Source organism: Coregonus lavaretus (genome assembly GCF_964263955.1).
Source record: "Coregonus lavaretus genome assembly, chromosome: 13".
NCBI classification, from domain to species: Eukaryota; Metazoa; Chordata; class Actinopteri; order Salmoniformes; family Salmonidae; genus Coregonus; species Coregonus lavaretus.
Genome location: NC_140000.1, coordinates 401238 through 415690, shown reverse-complemented (window position 1 = coordinate 415690; position 14453 = coordinate 401238). Strand labels below are relative to the sequence as shown.

At 37.4% G+C, this 14453-nt stretch overlaps 1 protein-coding gene across 1 annotated transcript in view; it reads left to right on the top strand.

The window, feature by feature from the left end:
• The window catches only part of LOC311139269 (uncharacterized protein), a 71389-nt gene extending 62139 nt beyond the window's left edge, over positions 1-9250 (top strand). The window contains exon 14 of the mRNA XM_084174158.1: positions 7574-9250. Within this exon, the coding sequence (XP_084030284.1) occupies positions 7574-8211 (638 nt within the window). The 3' untranslated portion in view covers positions 8212-9250. The remainder of the gene's footprint in view (positions 1-7573) is intronic.
• The last annotated feature ends 5203 nt before the right edge of the window (positions 9251-14453 follow it).

The following is a 14453-nucleotide window of genomic DNA, read 5'->3' as shown; positions in this document are numbered from 1 at the left end:
AGGGATGTATTATAGGGATGTAATATAGGGATGTTATATAGGGATGTAATATAGGGATGTAATATAGGGATGTAATATAGGGATGTAATATAGGGATGTATTATAGGGATGTATTATAGGGATGTAATATAGGGATGTAATATAGATATGTAATATAGATATGTAATATAGGGATGTAATATATGGATGTATTATAGGGATGTAATATAGAGATGTAATATAGAGATGTAATATAGGGATGTAATATAGATATGTAATATAGGGATGTAATATAGGGATGTAATATAGGGATGTAATATAGGGATGTAATATAGATATGTAATATAGGGATGTAATATAGGGATGTAATATAGGGATGTATTATAGGGATGTAATATAGATATGTAATATAGGGATGTAATATAGGGATGTATTATAGGGATGTATTATAGGGATGTAATATAGGGATGTTATATAGGGATGTAATATAGGGATGTAATATAGGGATGTAATATAGGGATGTAATATAGGGATGTAATATAGATATGTAATATAGGGATGTAATATAGGGATGTAATATAGATATGTAATATAGGGATGTAATATAGGGATGTAATATAGATATGTAATATAGGGATGTAATATAGGGATGTAATATAGATATGTAATATAGATATGTAATATAGGGATGTAATATAGATATGTAATATAGATATGTAATATAGGGATGTAATATAGATATGTAATATATATATGTAATATAGGGATGTAATATAGATATGTAATATAGATATGTAATATAGGGATGTAATATAGATATGTAATATAGGGATGTAATATAGATATGTAATATAGGGATGTAATATAGGGATGTAATATAGATATGTAATATAGATATGTAATATAGATATGTAATATAGAGATGTAATATAGATATGTAATATAGAGATGTAATATAGATATGTAATATAGGGATGTAATATAGATATGTAATATAGATATGTAATATAGGGATGTAATATAGATATGTAATATAGGGATGTAATATAGATATGTAATATAGGGATGTAATATAGGGATGTAATATAGGGATGTAATATAGGGATGTAATATAGGGATGTAATATAGAGATGTAATATAGGGATGTAATATAGAGATGTAATATAGAGATGTAATATAAGGATGTAATATAGATATGTAATATAGGGATGTAATATAGGGATGTATTATAGGGATGTATTATAGGGATGTAATATAGGGATGTAATATAGGGATGTAATATAGGGATGTATTATAGGGATGTATTATAGGGATGTATTATAGGGATGTAATATAGGGATGTAATATAGGGATGTAATATAGGGATGTATTATAGGGATGTAATATAGGGATGTAATATAGGGATGTAATATAAGGATGTATTATAGGGATGTTATATAGGGATGTAATATAGGGATGTAATATAGGGATGTAATATAGGGATGTAATATAGGGATGTATTATAGGGATGTAATATAGGGATGTAATATAGGGATGTAATATAGGGATGTATTATAGGGATGTAATATAGGGATGTAATATAGGGATGTATTATAGGGATGTTATATAGGGATGTAATATAGGGATGTAATATAGAGATGTAATATAGGGATGTAATATAGATATGTAATATAGGGATGTAATATAGGGATGTATTATAGGGATGTATTATAGGGATGTAATATAGGGATGTTATATAGGGATGTAATATAGGGATGTAATATAGGGATGTATTATAGGGATGTATTATAGGGATGTAATATAGGGATGTAATATAGATATGTAATATAGATATGTAATATAGGGATGTAATATATGGATGTATTATAGGGATGTAATATAGAGATGTAATATAGAGATGTAATATAGGGATGTAATATAGATATGTAATATAGGGATGTAATATAGGGATGTAATATAGGGATGTAATATAGATATGTAATATAGGGATGTAATATAGGGATGTAATATAGGGATGTATTATAGGGATGTAATATAGATATGTAATATAGGGATGTAATATAGGGATGTATTATAGGGATGTATTATAGGGATGTAATATAGGGATGTTATATAGGGATGTAATATAGGGATGTAATATAGGGATGTAATATAGGGATGTAATATAGGGATGTATTATAGGGATGTATTATAGGGATGTAATATAGGGATGTAATATAGATATGTAATATAGATATGTAATATAGGGATGTAATATATGGATGTATTATAGGGATGTAATATAGAGATGTAATATAGAGATGTAATATAGGGATGTAATATAGATATGTAATATAGGGATGTAATATAGGGATGTAATATAGGGATGTAATATAGGGATGTAATATAGATATGTAATATAGGGATGTAATATAGGGATGTAATATAGGGATGTATTATAGGGATGTTATATAGGGATGTAATATAGGGATGTAATATAGGGATGTAATATAGGGATGTAATATAGATATGTAATATAGGGATGTAATATAGGGATGTATTATAGGGATGTATTATAGGGATGTAATATAGGGATGTAATATAGGGATGTTATATAGGGATGTAATATAGGGATGTAATATAGGGATGTAATATAGATATGTAATATAGGGATGTAATATAGGGATGTATTATAGGGATGTATTATAGGGATGTAATATAGGGATGTAATATAGATATGTAATATAGATATGTAATATAGGGATGTAATATAGGGATGTATTATAGGGATGTAATATAGAGATGTAATATAGAGATGTAATATAGGGATGTAATATAGGGATGTAATATAGGGATGTAATATAGGGATGTAATATAGATATGTAATATAGATATGTAATATAGATATGTAATATAGGGATGTAATATAGATATGTAATATAGGGATGTAATATAGATATGTAATATAGAGATGTAATATAGATATGTAATATAGATATGTAATATAGGGATGTAATATAGATATGTAATATAGATATGTAATATAGAGATGTAATATAGATATGTAATATAGAGATGTAATATAGATATGTAATATAGGGATGTAATATAGATATGTAATATAGATATGTAATATAGGGATGTATTATAGGGATGTATTATAGGGATGTAATATAGGGATGTAATATAGGGATGTTATATAGGGATGTAATATAGGGATGTAATATAGGGATGTAATATAGATATGTAATATAGGGATGTAATATAGGGATGTATTATAGGGATGTATTATAGGGATGTAATATAGGGATGTAATATAGATATGTAATATAGATATGTAATATAGGGATGTAATATAGGGATGTAATATAGATATGTAATATAGATATGTAATATAGGGATGTAATATAGATATGTAATATAGATATGTAATATAGGGATGTAATATAGAGATGTAATATAGATATGTAATATAGATATGTAATATAGATATGTAATATAGGGATGTAATATAGATATGTAATATAGGGATGTAATATAGATATGTAATATAGAGATGTAATATAGATATGTAATATAGATATGTAATATAGGGATGTAATATAGATATGTAATATAGATATGTAATATAGATATGTAATATAGAGATGTAATATAGATATGTAATATAGAGATGTAATATAGATATGTAATATAGGGATGTAATATAGATATGTAATATAGATATGTAATATAGGGATGTAATATAGATATGTAATATAGGGATGTAATATAGATATGTAATATAGGGATGTAATATAGGGATGTAATATAGGGATGTAATATAGGGATGTAATATAGAGATGTAATATAGGGATGTAATATAGAGATGTAATATAGAGATGTAATATAAGGATGTAATATAGATATGTAATATAGGGATGTAATATAGGGATGTATTATAGGGATGTATTATAGGGATGTAATATAGGGATGTAATATAGGGATGTAATATAGGGATGTATTATAGGGATGTATTATAGGGATGTATTATAGGGATGTAATATAGGGATGTAATATAGGGATGTAATATAGGGATGTATTATAGGGATGTATTATAGGGATGTAATATAGGGATGTAATATAGGGATGTAATATAAGGATGTATTATAGGGATGTTATATAGGGATGTAATATAGGGATGTAATATAGGGATGTAATATAGGGATGTATTATAGGGATGTAATATAGGGATGTAATATAGGGATGTAATATAGGGATGTATTATAGGGATGTAATATAGGGATGTAATATAGGGATGTATTATAGGGATGTTATATAGGGATGTAATATAGGGATGTAATATAGAGATGTAATATAGGGATGTAATATAGATATGTAATATAGGGATGTAATATAGGGATGTATTATAGGGATGTATTATAGGGATGTAATATAGGGATGTTATATAGGGATGTAATATAGGGATGTAATATAGGGATGTAATATAGATATGTAATATAGGGATGTAATATAGGGATGTAATATAGGGATGTATTATAGGGATGTATTATAGGGATGTAATATAGGGATGTAATATAGATATGTAATATAGATATGTAATATAGGGATGTAATATAGGGATGTATTATAGGGATGTAATATAGAGATGTAATATAGAGATGTAATATAGGGATGTAATATAGATATGTAATATAGGGATGTAATATAGGGATGTAATATAGGGATGTAATATAGGGATGTAATATAGATATGTAATATAGGGATGTAATATAGGGATGTAATATAGGGATGTATTATAGGGATGTTATATAGGGATGTAATATAGGGATGTAATATAGGGATGTAATATAGGGATGTAATATAGATATGTAATATAGGGATGTAATATAGGGATGTATTATAGGGATGTATTATAGGGATGTAATATAGGGATGTAATATAGGGATGTTATATAGGGATGTAATATAGGGATGTAATATAGGGATGTAATATAGATATGTAATATAGGGATGTAATATAGGGATGTATTATAGGGATGTATTATAGGGATGTAATATAGGGATGTAATATAGATATGTAATATAGATATGTAATATAGGGATGTAATATAGGGATGTATTATAGGGATGTAATATAGAGATGTAATATAGAGATGTAATATAGGGATGTAATATAGGGATGTAATATAGGGATGTAATATAGGGATGTAATATAGATATGTAATTTAGATATGTAATATAGGGATGTATTATAGGGATGTAATATAGATATGTAATATAGAGATGTAATATAGGGATGTAATATAGATATGTAATATAGATATGTAATATAGGGATGTAATATAGATATGTAATATAGATATGTAATATAGGGATGTAATATAGATATGTAATATAGATATGTAATATAGGGATGTAATATAGATATGTAATATAGGGATGTAATATAGGGATGTTATATAGGGATGTAATATAGGGATGTAATATAGGGATGTATTATAGGGATGTAATATAGGGATGTAATATAGGGATGTAATATAGATATGTAATATAGGGATGTAATATAGATATGTAATATAGGGATGTAATATAGGGATGTTATATAGGGATGTAATATAGGGATGTAATATAGGGATGTAAAATAGAGATGTAATATAGGGATGTATTATAGGGATGTAATATAGGGATGTAATATAGAGATGTAATATAGAGATGTAATATAGGGATGTAATATAGGGATGTAATATAGGGATGTAATATAGAGATGTAATATACTGTAGATATTTATGCCATGGCATTGTTGAATACTTTTTTCTGATTAGCTTTCTGAAGGGCATTCTAGAGCGTGCATTATTTCTTTATAACGCACGGTATATCAGCAAGGTAGAATTCAATGGCTATAGTTAATTCTTACATGTTCTATGGTTGAGCTGCTTTTTAAAGCAAAAGTCCAATTGAAAACATTATTGGCATTGTTGAATTAGATTTTCATAATGGAACGCTAGGACTGATTGTTTTTTAGCTAAACTAGCAAGTCTGTTTGTTTGGTTACCACGGCAACTACTGTAGCTATGGAGTAAACTTGCTATCTACTTCAGTGGATGTTGAACACATTTCTACCAGGCAAATGAACAAATCTCTAGCAGCAAATGTGTTCAAGTAAAGCCATGGTATAAAAGAGATAATCAACTCGGGGCTTTATGCGTTCTATGGAAAATAATGCAACTCTGTCCCAAATAGCAAAAAAAAAGTCCCCCCCCGCTTGCTATTTCCCGCGGTCGCTACGCCCGAGGCTATAAATTCCGGAAGGAATTTGTTTTATATGCTAGGCTATATTTCCGAGGCAATACCAACTGTCCCTTTGTTAAAGCGATGCCACTCCCTAAACCACCTCATACAGTGTTGATCACTGTCATTAAGGGTGACATTGTCTGTGGTCGTGAAGCCAATTCTAGTCTATTGTATTGAGGTCATTAAATACAGCCTACATTCCAATGTAAATGTAATTCCATGGCCTGTTTATTTCTTCAAACTATGTTCAAATCGAAGCCACAGTCAATGTTGCAACTTGCTATATACATTTCAATGAATAGCCTGCATTGCTAAACTTTAGGAACTCATAGACATTTAATTGGGGGGATGTCAAGCCTTTTGAACTGTGACCTCAGATAGTGGAGGGTAAACTCGAACTACCCCCTTGTTACCCTCCTTTGCTAAGTAATGTTATCTGCATTAAGATATACATAGGCTGCTACGGTCTGTGGTTTCTACTCTCCTTTGCCAAAAGAGAAATGCACACTACTTACAGTAGGTGGCAGCACCTCTTAAACCTTCACAGAAGAAGCCGGAAAGCCCAACGTCATCAACAGGAAGTTAGTAACCATCCTCCCTCGAACGTGGTAGTAGCTATAGAATCTGCAAGCTTGTGATGTTTTTGTTTTGTTTTTGATACTCCAAGATTCTCCATTAACGAAGAGTATGTGATACATTTCATTATAATTCTTGCTAAATATCACATCCATAAAACATTCCATAGAACGCATAGTCCCTTGTTGATTATCCCTTTATCCCATTATCCCATACAAAAATAAAATAAAACTACATGATGGACTATTTTATTTTTGCTTTTGCCTTGGACCCCAGGAAGAGTAGCTGCTGTCTTGGCAGGAACTAATGGGGATCCATAATAAACCCCAGGAAGAGTAGCTGCTGTCTTGGCAGGAACTAATGGGGATCCATAATAAACCCCAGGAAGAGTAGCTGCTGCCTTGGCAGGAACTAATGGGGATCCATAATAAACCCCAGGAAGAGTAGCTGCTGCCTTGGCAGGAACTAATGGGGATCCATAATAAACCCCAGGAAGAGTAGCTGCTGTCTTGGCAGGAACTAATGGGGATCCATAATAAACCCCAGGAAGAGTAGCTGCTGCCTTGGCAGGAACTAATGGGGATCCATAATAAACCCCAGGAAGAGTAGCTGCTGTCTTGGCAGGAACTAATGGGGATCCATAATAAACCCCCCAGGAAGAGTAGCTAACATTTCTCTCTCTCTCTCTCTCTCTCTCTCTCTCTCTTTTAATTTTTTCTCTCTCTCCCCCTCTGTGTTTATTCCAGTGTCAGACTACGACTATTTCTCCATGGGAGGGGACCAGGAGGTTGACCAGCAGGAGTTTGACAAGTCCTCCACCATCCCCCGTAATAGTGACATCAGCCAGTCCTACCGTAGGATGTTCCAGTCCAAGAGACCAGCGTCGACCGCCGGCCTACCTTCCACGGCTGGCCCCGTCATCATGACCCCTGGGGTCGCCACCATCCGCCGCACGCCCTCCACTAAGCCCTCTGCCCGCCGCGGGATCACCGGCCCCATCCCCATCCGGACGCCCGTCATCCCAGTCAAGATCCCCACCGTGCCTGGCCTAGTGAGGGGAGGATTCCCTGGGGAGCTGGGGCTTCCTGGAGGATCAGGAGTAGGGGCGGAGGAACCAGAGGAGGCCCAGAGCCCTGAGTCTCCAGCCCAGGGAGAAGAGGGGGAGCTGGGTGTACTTCCCCTGGCGTCCTGGAGTGGTCAAGCAACCACCAACCCTCCCCTGGCCCCTCACCAGCCTGTGTTCCAGTGTCAGGGCGAAGGGGGGTCCCTGGAGGATGGGGAGGTTATGGATGGTCAGGGGGGAAACATGCTGCTGGCTATCCAGAGAGGGGTCAAGCTGAAGAGGACCAATACCAACGATCGCTCAGCGCCGCGCTTCGCATAAGAGGAGAGCCACAGTGACACCATGCAGCATCAGAGGAGGGCAGCCTGCCTAGCTGTACCTAGCTAGCCTGCCACCTGCCCATTGAGAGGACAGACAGGACAGAACTCATGTCCACTGCGCTAAGGGGGGTCTCCTGTATAGTACTTACCGTCCACCTGCCTCACAGACAGACAGACAGACAGGACAGAACAGAACAGAACTCAACTCATGTCCATTCCAAGTGATGCTGTGTGTGGTGACAGACAGAGCTCTGAACGTCTTTCTCAGACGGTGCAGAAGGTGGTCTCCTTGGACAGACAGTGAAGCAGCACAGAATGTTTCTTTTCAAGATGAAAAACAGACAATTATGTTATCTTTTAGTTCTTAATATGTAAATAATTATGCATGTTATTTTCTGGGCCCAGTTCTGTTGACTCTAGTCCTCCCACCCCCATTCCTCCCCACCTCAGTTCTGTTGACTCTAGTCCTCCCACCCCCATTCCTCCCCACCTCAGTTCTGTTGACTCTAGTCCTCCCACCCCCATTCCTCCCCACCTCAGTTCTGTTGACTCTAGTCCTCCCACCCCCATTCCTCCCCACCTCAGGTTCCAAGGTGCCAAATTATTTGAAGCTATTGAAAGGACTGTTTTAGATTTATTGTGAAGATTGTTGCATCTTAGTGTGAGAACTATCAGGAACACTTGGTATGTGAACCGATTTCATGTTTCATTTTCATATTTTCAGATCTACAATACACAATAGCTCTTGTAGCAGGGTTTATGTTATGTTCAGTATTTAAGCTGTTTTTAATAGCATGTGTTTGCCAGTTAAGCAATAATCTCTTAGTAACAACTTACTTTTACATTATACTGTACATTTCCACAATTCAAATGTGTGCCATGATGGAGCTAATAAAACTGTCACTATCACCAATACAGACAATAATACAACATATGAGAAAGGGAAGGTTGACTTATTATGGGGCGGGGTGAATGGTGTACAAGGTTGAGATGTTTTGACTAGAAGAGAAATAAAGGTCGCATTTGATTATGTCATGTTATTAGTAGGTTTGTGAGTCTTTTTTAATGGACATTTCTGTTTTCCGTCCGCGTGATGAAGCCTCACCTCTGTAAAATTACACTGTTTATTCCACTGGCGAAGTGGCATAGCTATCACAACAGGCTCAAACTAAAGCGTTTCATATCAAGGATCGATCCAGTATACTCCTTGTGAGAATTCATTGAAATTCGATAACTTTTAAAATCCCTGCTTGAATTAGATTTCAGTTGAAGCGCTGAGCTGTAGCAGCAGATCGAGGCCTAGGCTGCATCCCAAATGGTATCCTGTTCCCTATATAGTGCACTAGAGAAATCAATGTGTAACAAAGTGTAAATACTGTCTTGATGAGAAAGACCAGACCAGGAACACGTTTATGAATTTATTCTCTCTTCAGCTCTTTATTTCTCTATTTGCGTACTAACTGTACTCGGAACGGATCTGGTTCTGTCGCTGTACTCGGAACGGATCTGGTTCTGTCGCTGTACTCGGAACGGATCTGGTTCTGTCGCTGTACTCGGAACGGATCTGGTTCTGTCGCTGTACTCGGAACGGATCTGGTTCTGTCGCTGTACTCGGAACAGATCTAGTTCTGTCACTGCATGCGTGTTTTGATAATGTTTTGGACCTGTATATTAGGCTCATTATGAGTGCAGTTCTGATTTATGTGCTGTGATGTTCCAGAGGACTGTTCCACTACTATACTGCCCTCACCTTCACTACTTCTCTTCTCTATATATACACCTATAGATTAAGCTCTTTTTGTGCTTTTAAAGGAACCAAATTGCCCCATATGCAATTGAATATCTCTAGAGCACGGACAAACTATTCATGATTACCGTATAGATCAGAAAATGCCAAGCTAGCAGGCCAGTTGAGTTGTAGTGTAATGGCCGCTACAGATTACTGGGCCACAGATTACTGGGCCACAGATTACTGGGACACTGATTACTGGGACACTGATTACTGGGACACAGATTACTGGGACACAGATTACTGGGCCACAGATTACTGGGCCACAGATTATTGGGCCACAGATTACTGGGACACAGATTACTGGGCCACAGATTACTGGGCCACAGATTACTGGGACACAGATTACTGGGCCACAGATTACTGGGACACAGATTACTGGGACACAGATTATTGGGACACAGATTACTGGGCCACAGCCAACAACATGATCATTCTGTAAAGAAGCTGGGGGACTGGTGTTTATGTTGTCTTGAACCTCATGGGAACAAGCTGAACAGCAGGGTTGGGGTCAATGTCATTTCAATTCTGTCAATACAGGAAGTAAAGGAGTTGACCCTGACCAGCTGACCGGTGTTAGCTTTTTGAGGAGTAAGGGTAATCGTGTGTGTGTGTGATACAAATGGGAAATAAAAACCTTAAGCATTTAAAATATTTTTAAGTCAGGTTCTGCTGCATTAAAATTAATGTTAATTTAAACGTGTAGTTCTTTAGAAAGCATGTCCTGAATCCATAGCATATTGAATTTCCGTTATGCTGATACAAGATGGAACATTGTTCCTATGTTTGCAGAAAATCTATTGAACCAGAATTTCCTGCTGGTGTCCTGTTGACTGTCATTGTTTTGCTTGTGTTTGGTTTCTACCCGTCTCTCCCTCATCTGAAGCCTGTCTTCAATGGGTGCGTCCCAAATGGCGCCCTATTCAATATAGTGCACTACTATGGGCCCTGGCCAAAAAGTACGACACTTTATTCGGAATAGGGCGCCATTTGGGACACAGTCAATGTCCCACTAGCTTCTAAAATGGTGAACTATTCTCCCTTCCCATCCCATCTAGCGGATGCTTTCTGCATATGATGCTATCATTCTGGGTCTGCATCCCAAATGGCACCCTATTCCCTATACAGTGCACAAGAGCCCTGGTCAAAAGTAGTGCACTACATAGGGAATAGTATGCCTTTTGGGACGTAAACGTTATCCTGGTCATTGTGTCACCACATCATTTTGGGGATATTGTACGTTGTGTATAAACCTTTTAGTTGTGATGGTGCTGTCCTTTATTTCAATGGACAGCCATTTTGTGTCTTTCTAGATATTTAAATTCAAAGCATATCTAGATATTTTTTAAAGTTGCCAAATTATATGTGTAAGATGATGATTATTCTAATCGTTTTAAGAAGATTTTTGTGTTTTGCGATATGGTAAAAAGCAGATGGTCACATTATTACTAAAACCTTGTTTTCTAATGATTTAGTAGCAGGGTTGAGGGTCAATTCCATTTCGATTCCAGTCATTTCAGAAAGTAAACCCAATTCCAAATTGAAATGGAAAAGAATTGGTATTGGATTTTCAGTTTACTTCCTGAATTGAAATGGAATTGACCCCACACCCGTCGCTATGGGCAGGCCATAGGGGGCCGGGCCCGCCCCCAAAAATGCTTGTGCCCCCCCCCCCCACTTGAGGGAATTTATTATTAAATATACGTACTGTAGGCTAATAATAATTGTGCCCTGCCTTCCCATGCATTTCATATGCCCCCCTTAAGACTGAGGTCTGGCGACGGGTCTGATTGACCCCAACCCTTTTAGTAGTTAGTTAGCACTGAGAGTTGACCTCTATGTTTTCCCTGTTATATTCAGTGGTTCTAGTGGCTATGATGAGATGTTTCTGGAATGTTTCTTCATTCTGTGTAATTAATGACTGCTTCAGCACATTATTAAATGACAAAAACTGTTTGAATCTGTGTGACTGACCTTGTGATTCACTATACACTGAGTGTACAAAACATTAGGAACTCCTTCTTAATATCGAGTAGCACCCCTCATTTGCCCTCAGAACAGCCTCAATTCGTCGGGGCATGGACTCTACAAGGTGTCGAAAGCGTTCCACAGGGATGCTGGCCCATGTTGACTCCAATGCTTCCCACAGTTGTGTCGAGTTGGCGAGATGTTCTTTGGGTGGTGGACCATTCTTGATACACACAGGAAACTGTTGAGCGTGAAAAACCCAGCAGTGTTGCAGTTCTTGACACAAACTGGTGCGCCTGACACCTACTGCCATACCCCGTTCAAAGGCACTTTAATATTTTGTCTTGCCCATTCATCCTCTGAATGGCACACATACACAATCCATGTCTCAATTGTCTCAAGGCTTAAAAATCCTTCTTTAACCTGTCTCCTCCCCTTCATCTACACTGATTGAAGTGGATTGAACAAGTGACGTCAATAAGGGATCATAGCTTTCACCTGGATTCACCTGGTCAGTCTGTCATGGAAGGAGCAGGTGTTCCTAATGTTTTGTATACTCAGTGAATATCCGTCTTTCAGTGGAGGCTGCTGAGGGCAGGACGGCTCATAATAATAGCTGGAACAGAGCGAATGGAATGGCATCAAAAACCTGGAAACCATGGAAACCATGTGTTTGATGTATTTGATACCATTCCACATATTCTGCTTCCAGCCATTACCACGAGCCCATCCTCCCCAATTAAGGTACCACCAACCTCCTGTGCTCTCTTTCCTTCCCTCAACAGGCCCTTGTCTAGTGACATTGCTCTTAATATCCACTAGGGGTCACTATTGTCAATGTTTTCATTCATGGTTGACAACAGTAGAACTGCAATAGTGGCAGCATTCCTCAACGAAATCATGAAACAATAAGCTAGATACTATTATAGATTTATTATTCTCCTAAATTGATGGGATGACTAACTTAGAAAGAATGCATTCTTGACTGTGCTAATGTAGGTTGTGACACCTGGCAAGCTGTGATTGATGAGAAGAGCTGTTTTAGGAGGTAGAATGAGAAGGATTTGTGTCTCCAGATACTGGAATATACCGGTTCTTTGTGATCTGTGAACCTTCCTTGGACGTAGGAATGGTGTCTAAGGGAGCTGGCTCTTCTCACTATGACAGGTTGTTATGATATGGACCTATGCCTGGCAACAGGGGTGCATCAACGGATTGGCTGAGTAAGTCTAAACCACGCTCAAGTCTTTACTCTAATTGGCCAGCAGAGAGGTGGGAAACTCTCTCTGTCAGAGTATTTGAGCAAGAACCTAGAACAATGGATTAGTTCTCTGAAGTGCCCTGCGAGGTATTTCAAAGAGCCCGTATATACGAAACATCATATTTACCATTGAAGGTTTTTGCATTAATTAAAATAACTAGTATATCTTAGAAGTCGTGTTGACCTCTTTTGTTCCTAATGCCAGATTTGAATTGACGCAACTTTGACAATACATTGAATGAAGGATACTATTTACAGGATGGACATGTGTGTCTGACAACAGCCTTTTGTCATCAGAATATAGGGGAAATATAGGAACACACACATAGCAGGCTCTTCTAGGCTCTGCATCAAGTTAGTGATGGCATCAGTCTCACAGAATTTCTCCTGTAAGCACAATGACTGCCACAGTAGTAGTGACTGACTGCCACAGTAGTAGTGACTGACTGCCACAGTAGTAGTGACTGACTGCCACAGTAGTAGTGACTGACTGCCACAGTAGTAGTGACTGACTGCCACTGTAGTAGTGACTGACTGCCACAGTAGTAGTGACTGACTGCCACTGTAGTAGTGACTGACTGCCACAGTAGTAGTGACTGACTGCCACAGTAGTAGTGACTGACTGCCACTGTAGTAGTGACTGACTGCCACAGTAGTAGTGACTGACTGCCACTGTAGTAGTGACTGACTGCCACTGTAGTAGTGACTGACTGCCACAGTAGTAGTGACTGACTGCCACAGTAGTAGTGACTGACTGCCACAGTAGTAGTGACTGACTGCCACTGTAGTAGTGACTGACTGCCACAGTAGTAGTGACTGACTGCCACAGTAGTAGTGACTGACTGCCACAGTAGTAGTGACTGACTGCCACAGTAGTAGTGACTGACTGCCACAGTAGTAGTGACTGACTGCCACAGTAGTAGTGACTGACTGCCACAGTAGTAGTGACTGACTGCCACTGTAGTAGTGACTGACTGCCACTGTAGTAGTGACTGACTGCCACTGTAGTAGTGACTGACTGCCACAGTAGTAGTGACTGACTGCCACAGTAGTAGTGACTGACTGCCACAGTAGTAGTGACTGACTGCCACAGTAGTAGTGACTGACTGCCACAGTAGTAGTGACTGACTGCCACAGTAGTAGTGACTGACTGCCACAGTAGTAGTGACTGACTGCCACTGTAGTAGTGACTGACTGCCACAGTAGTAGTGACTGACTGCCACAA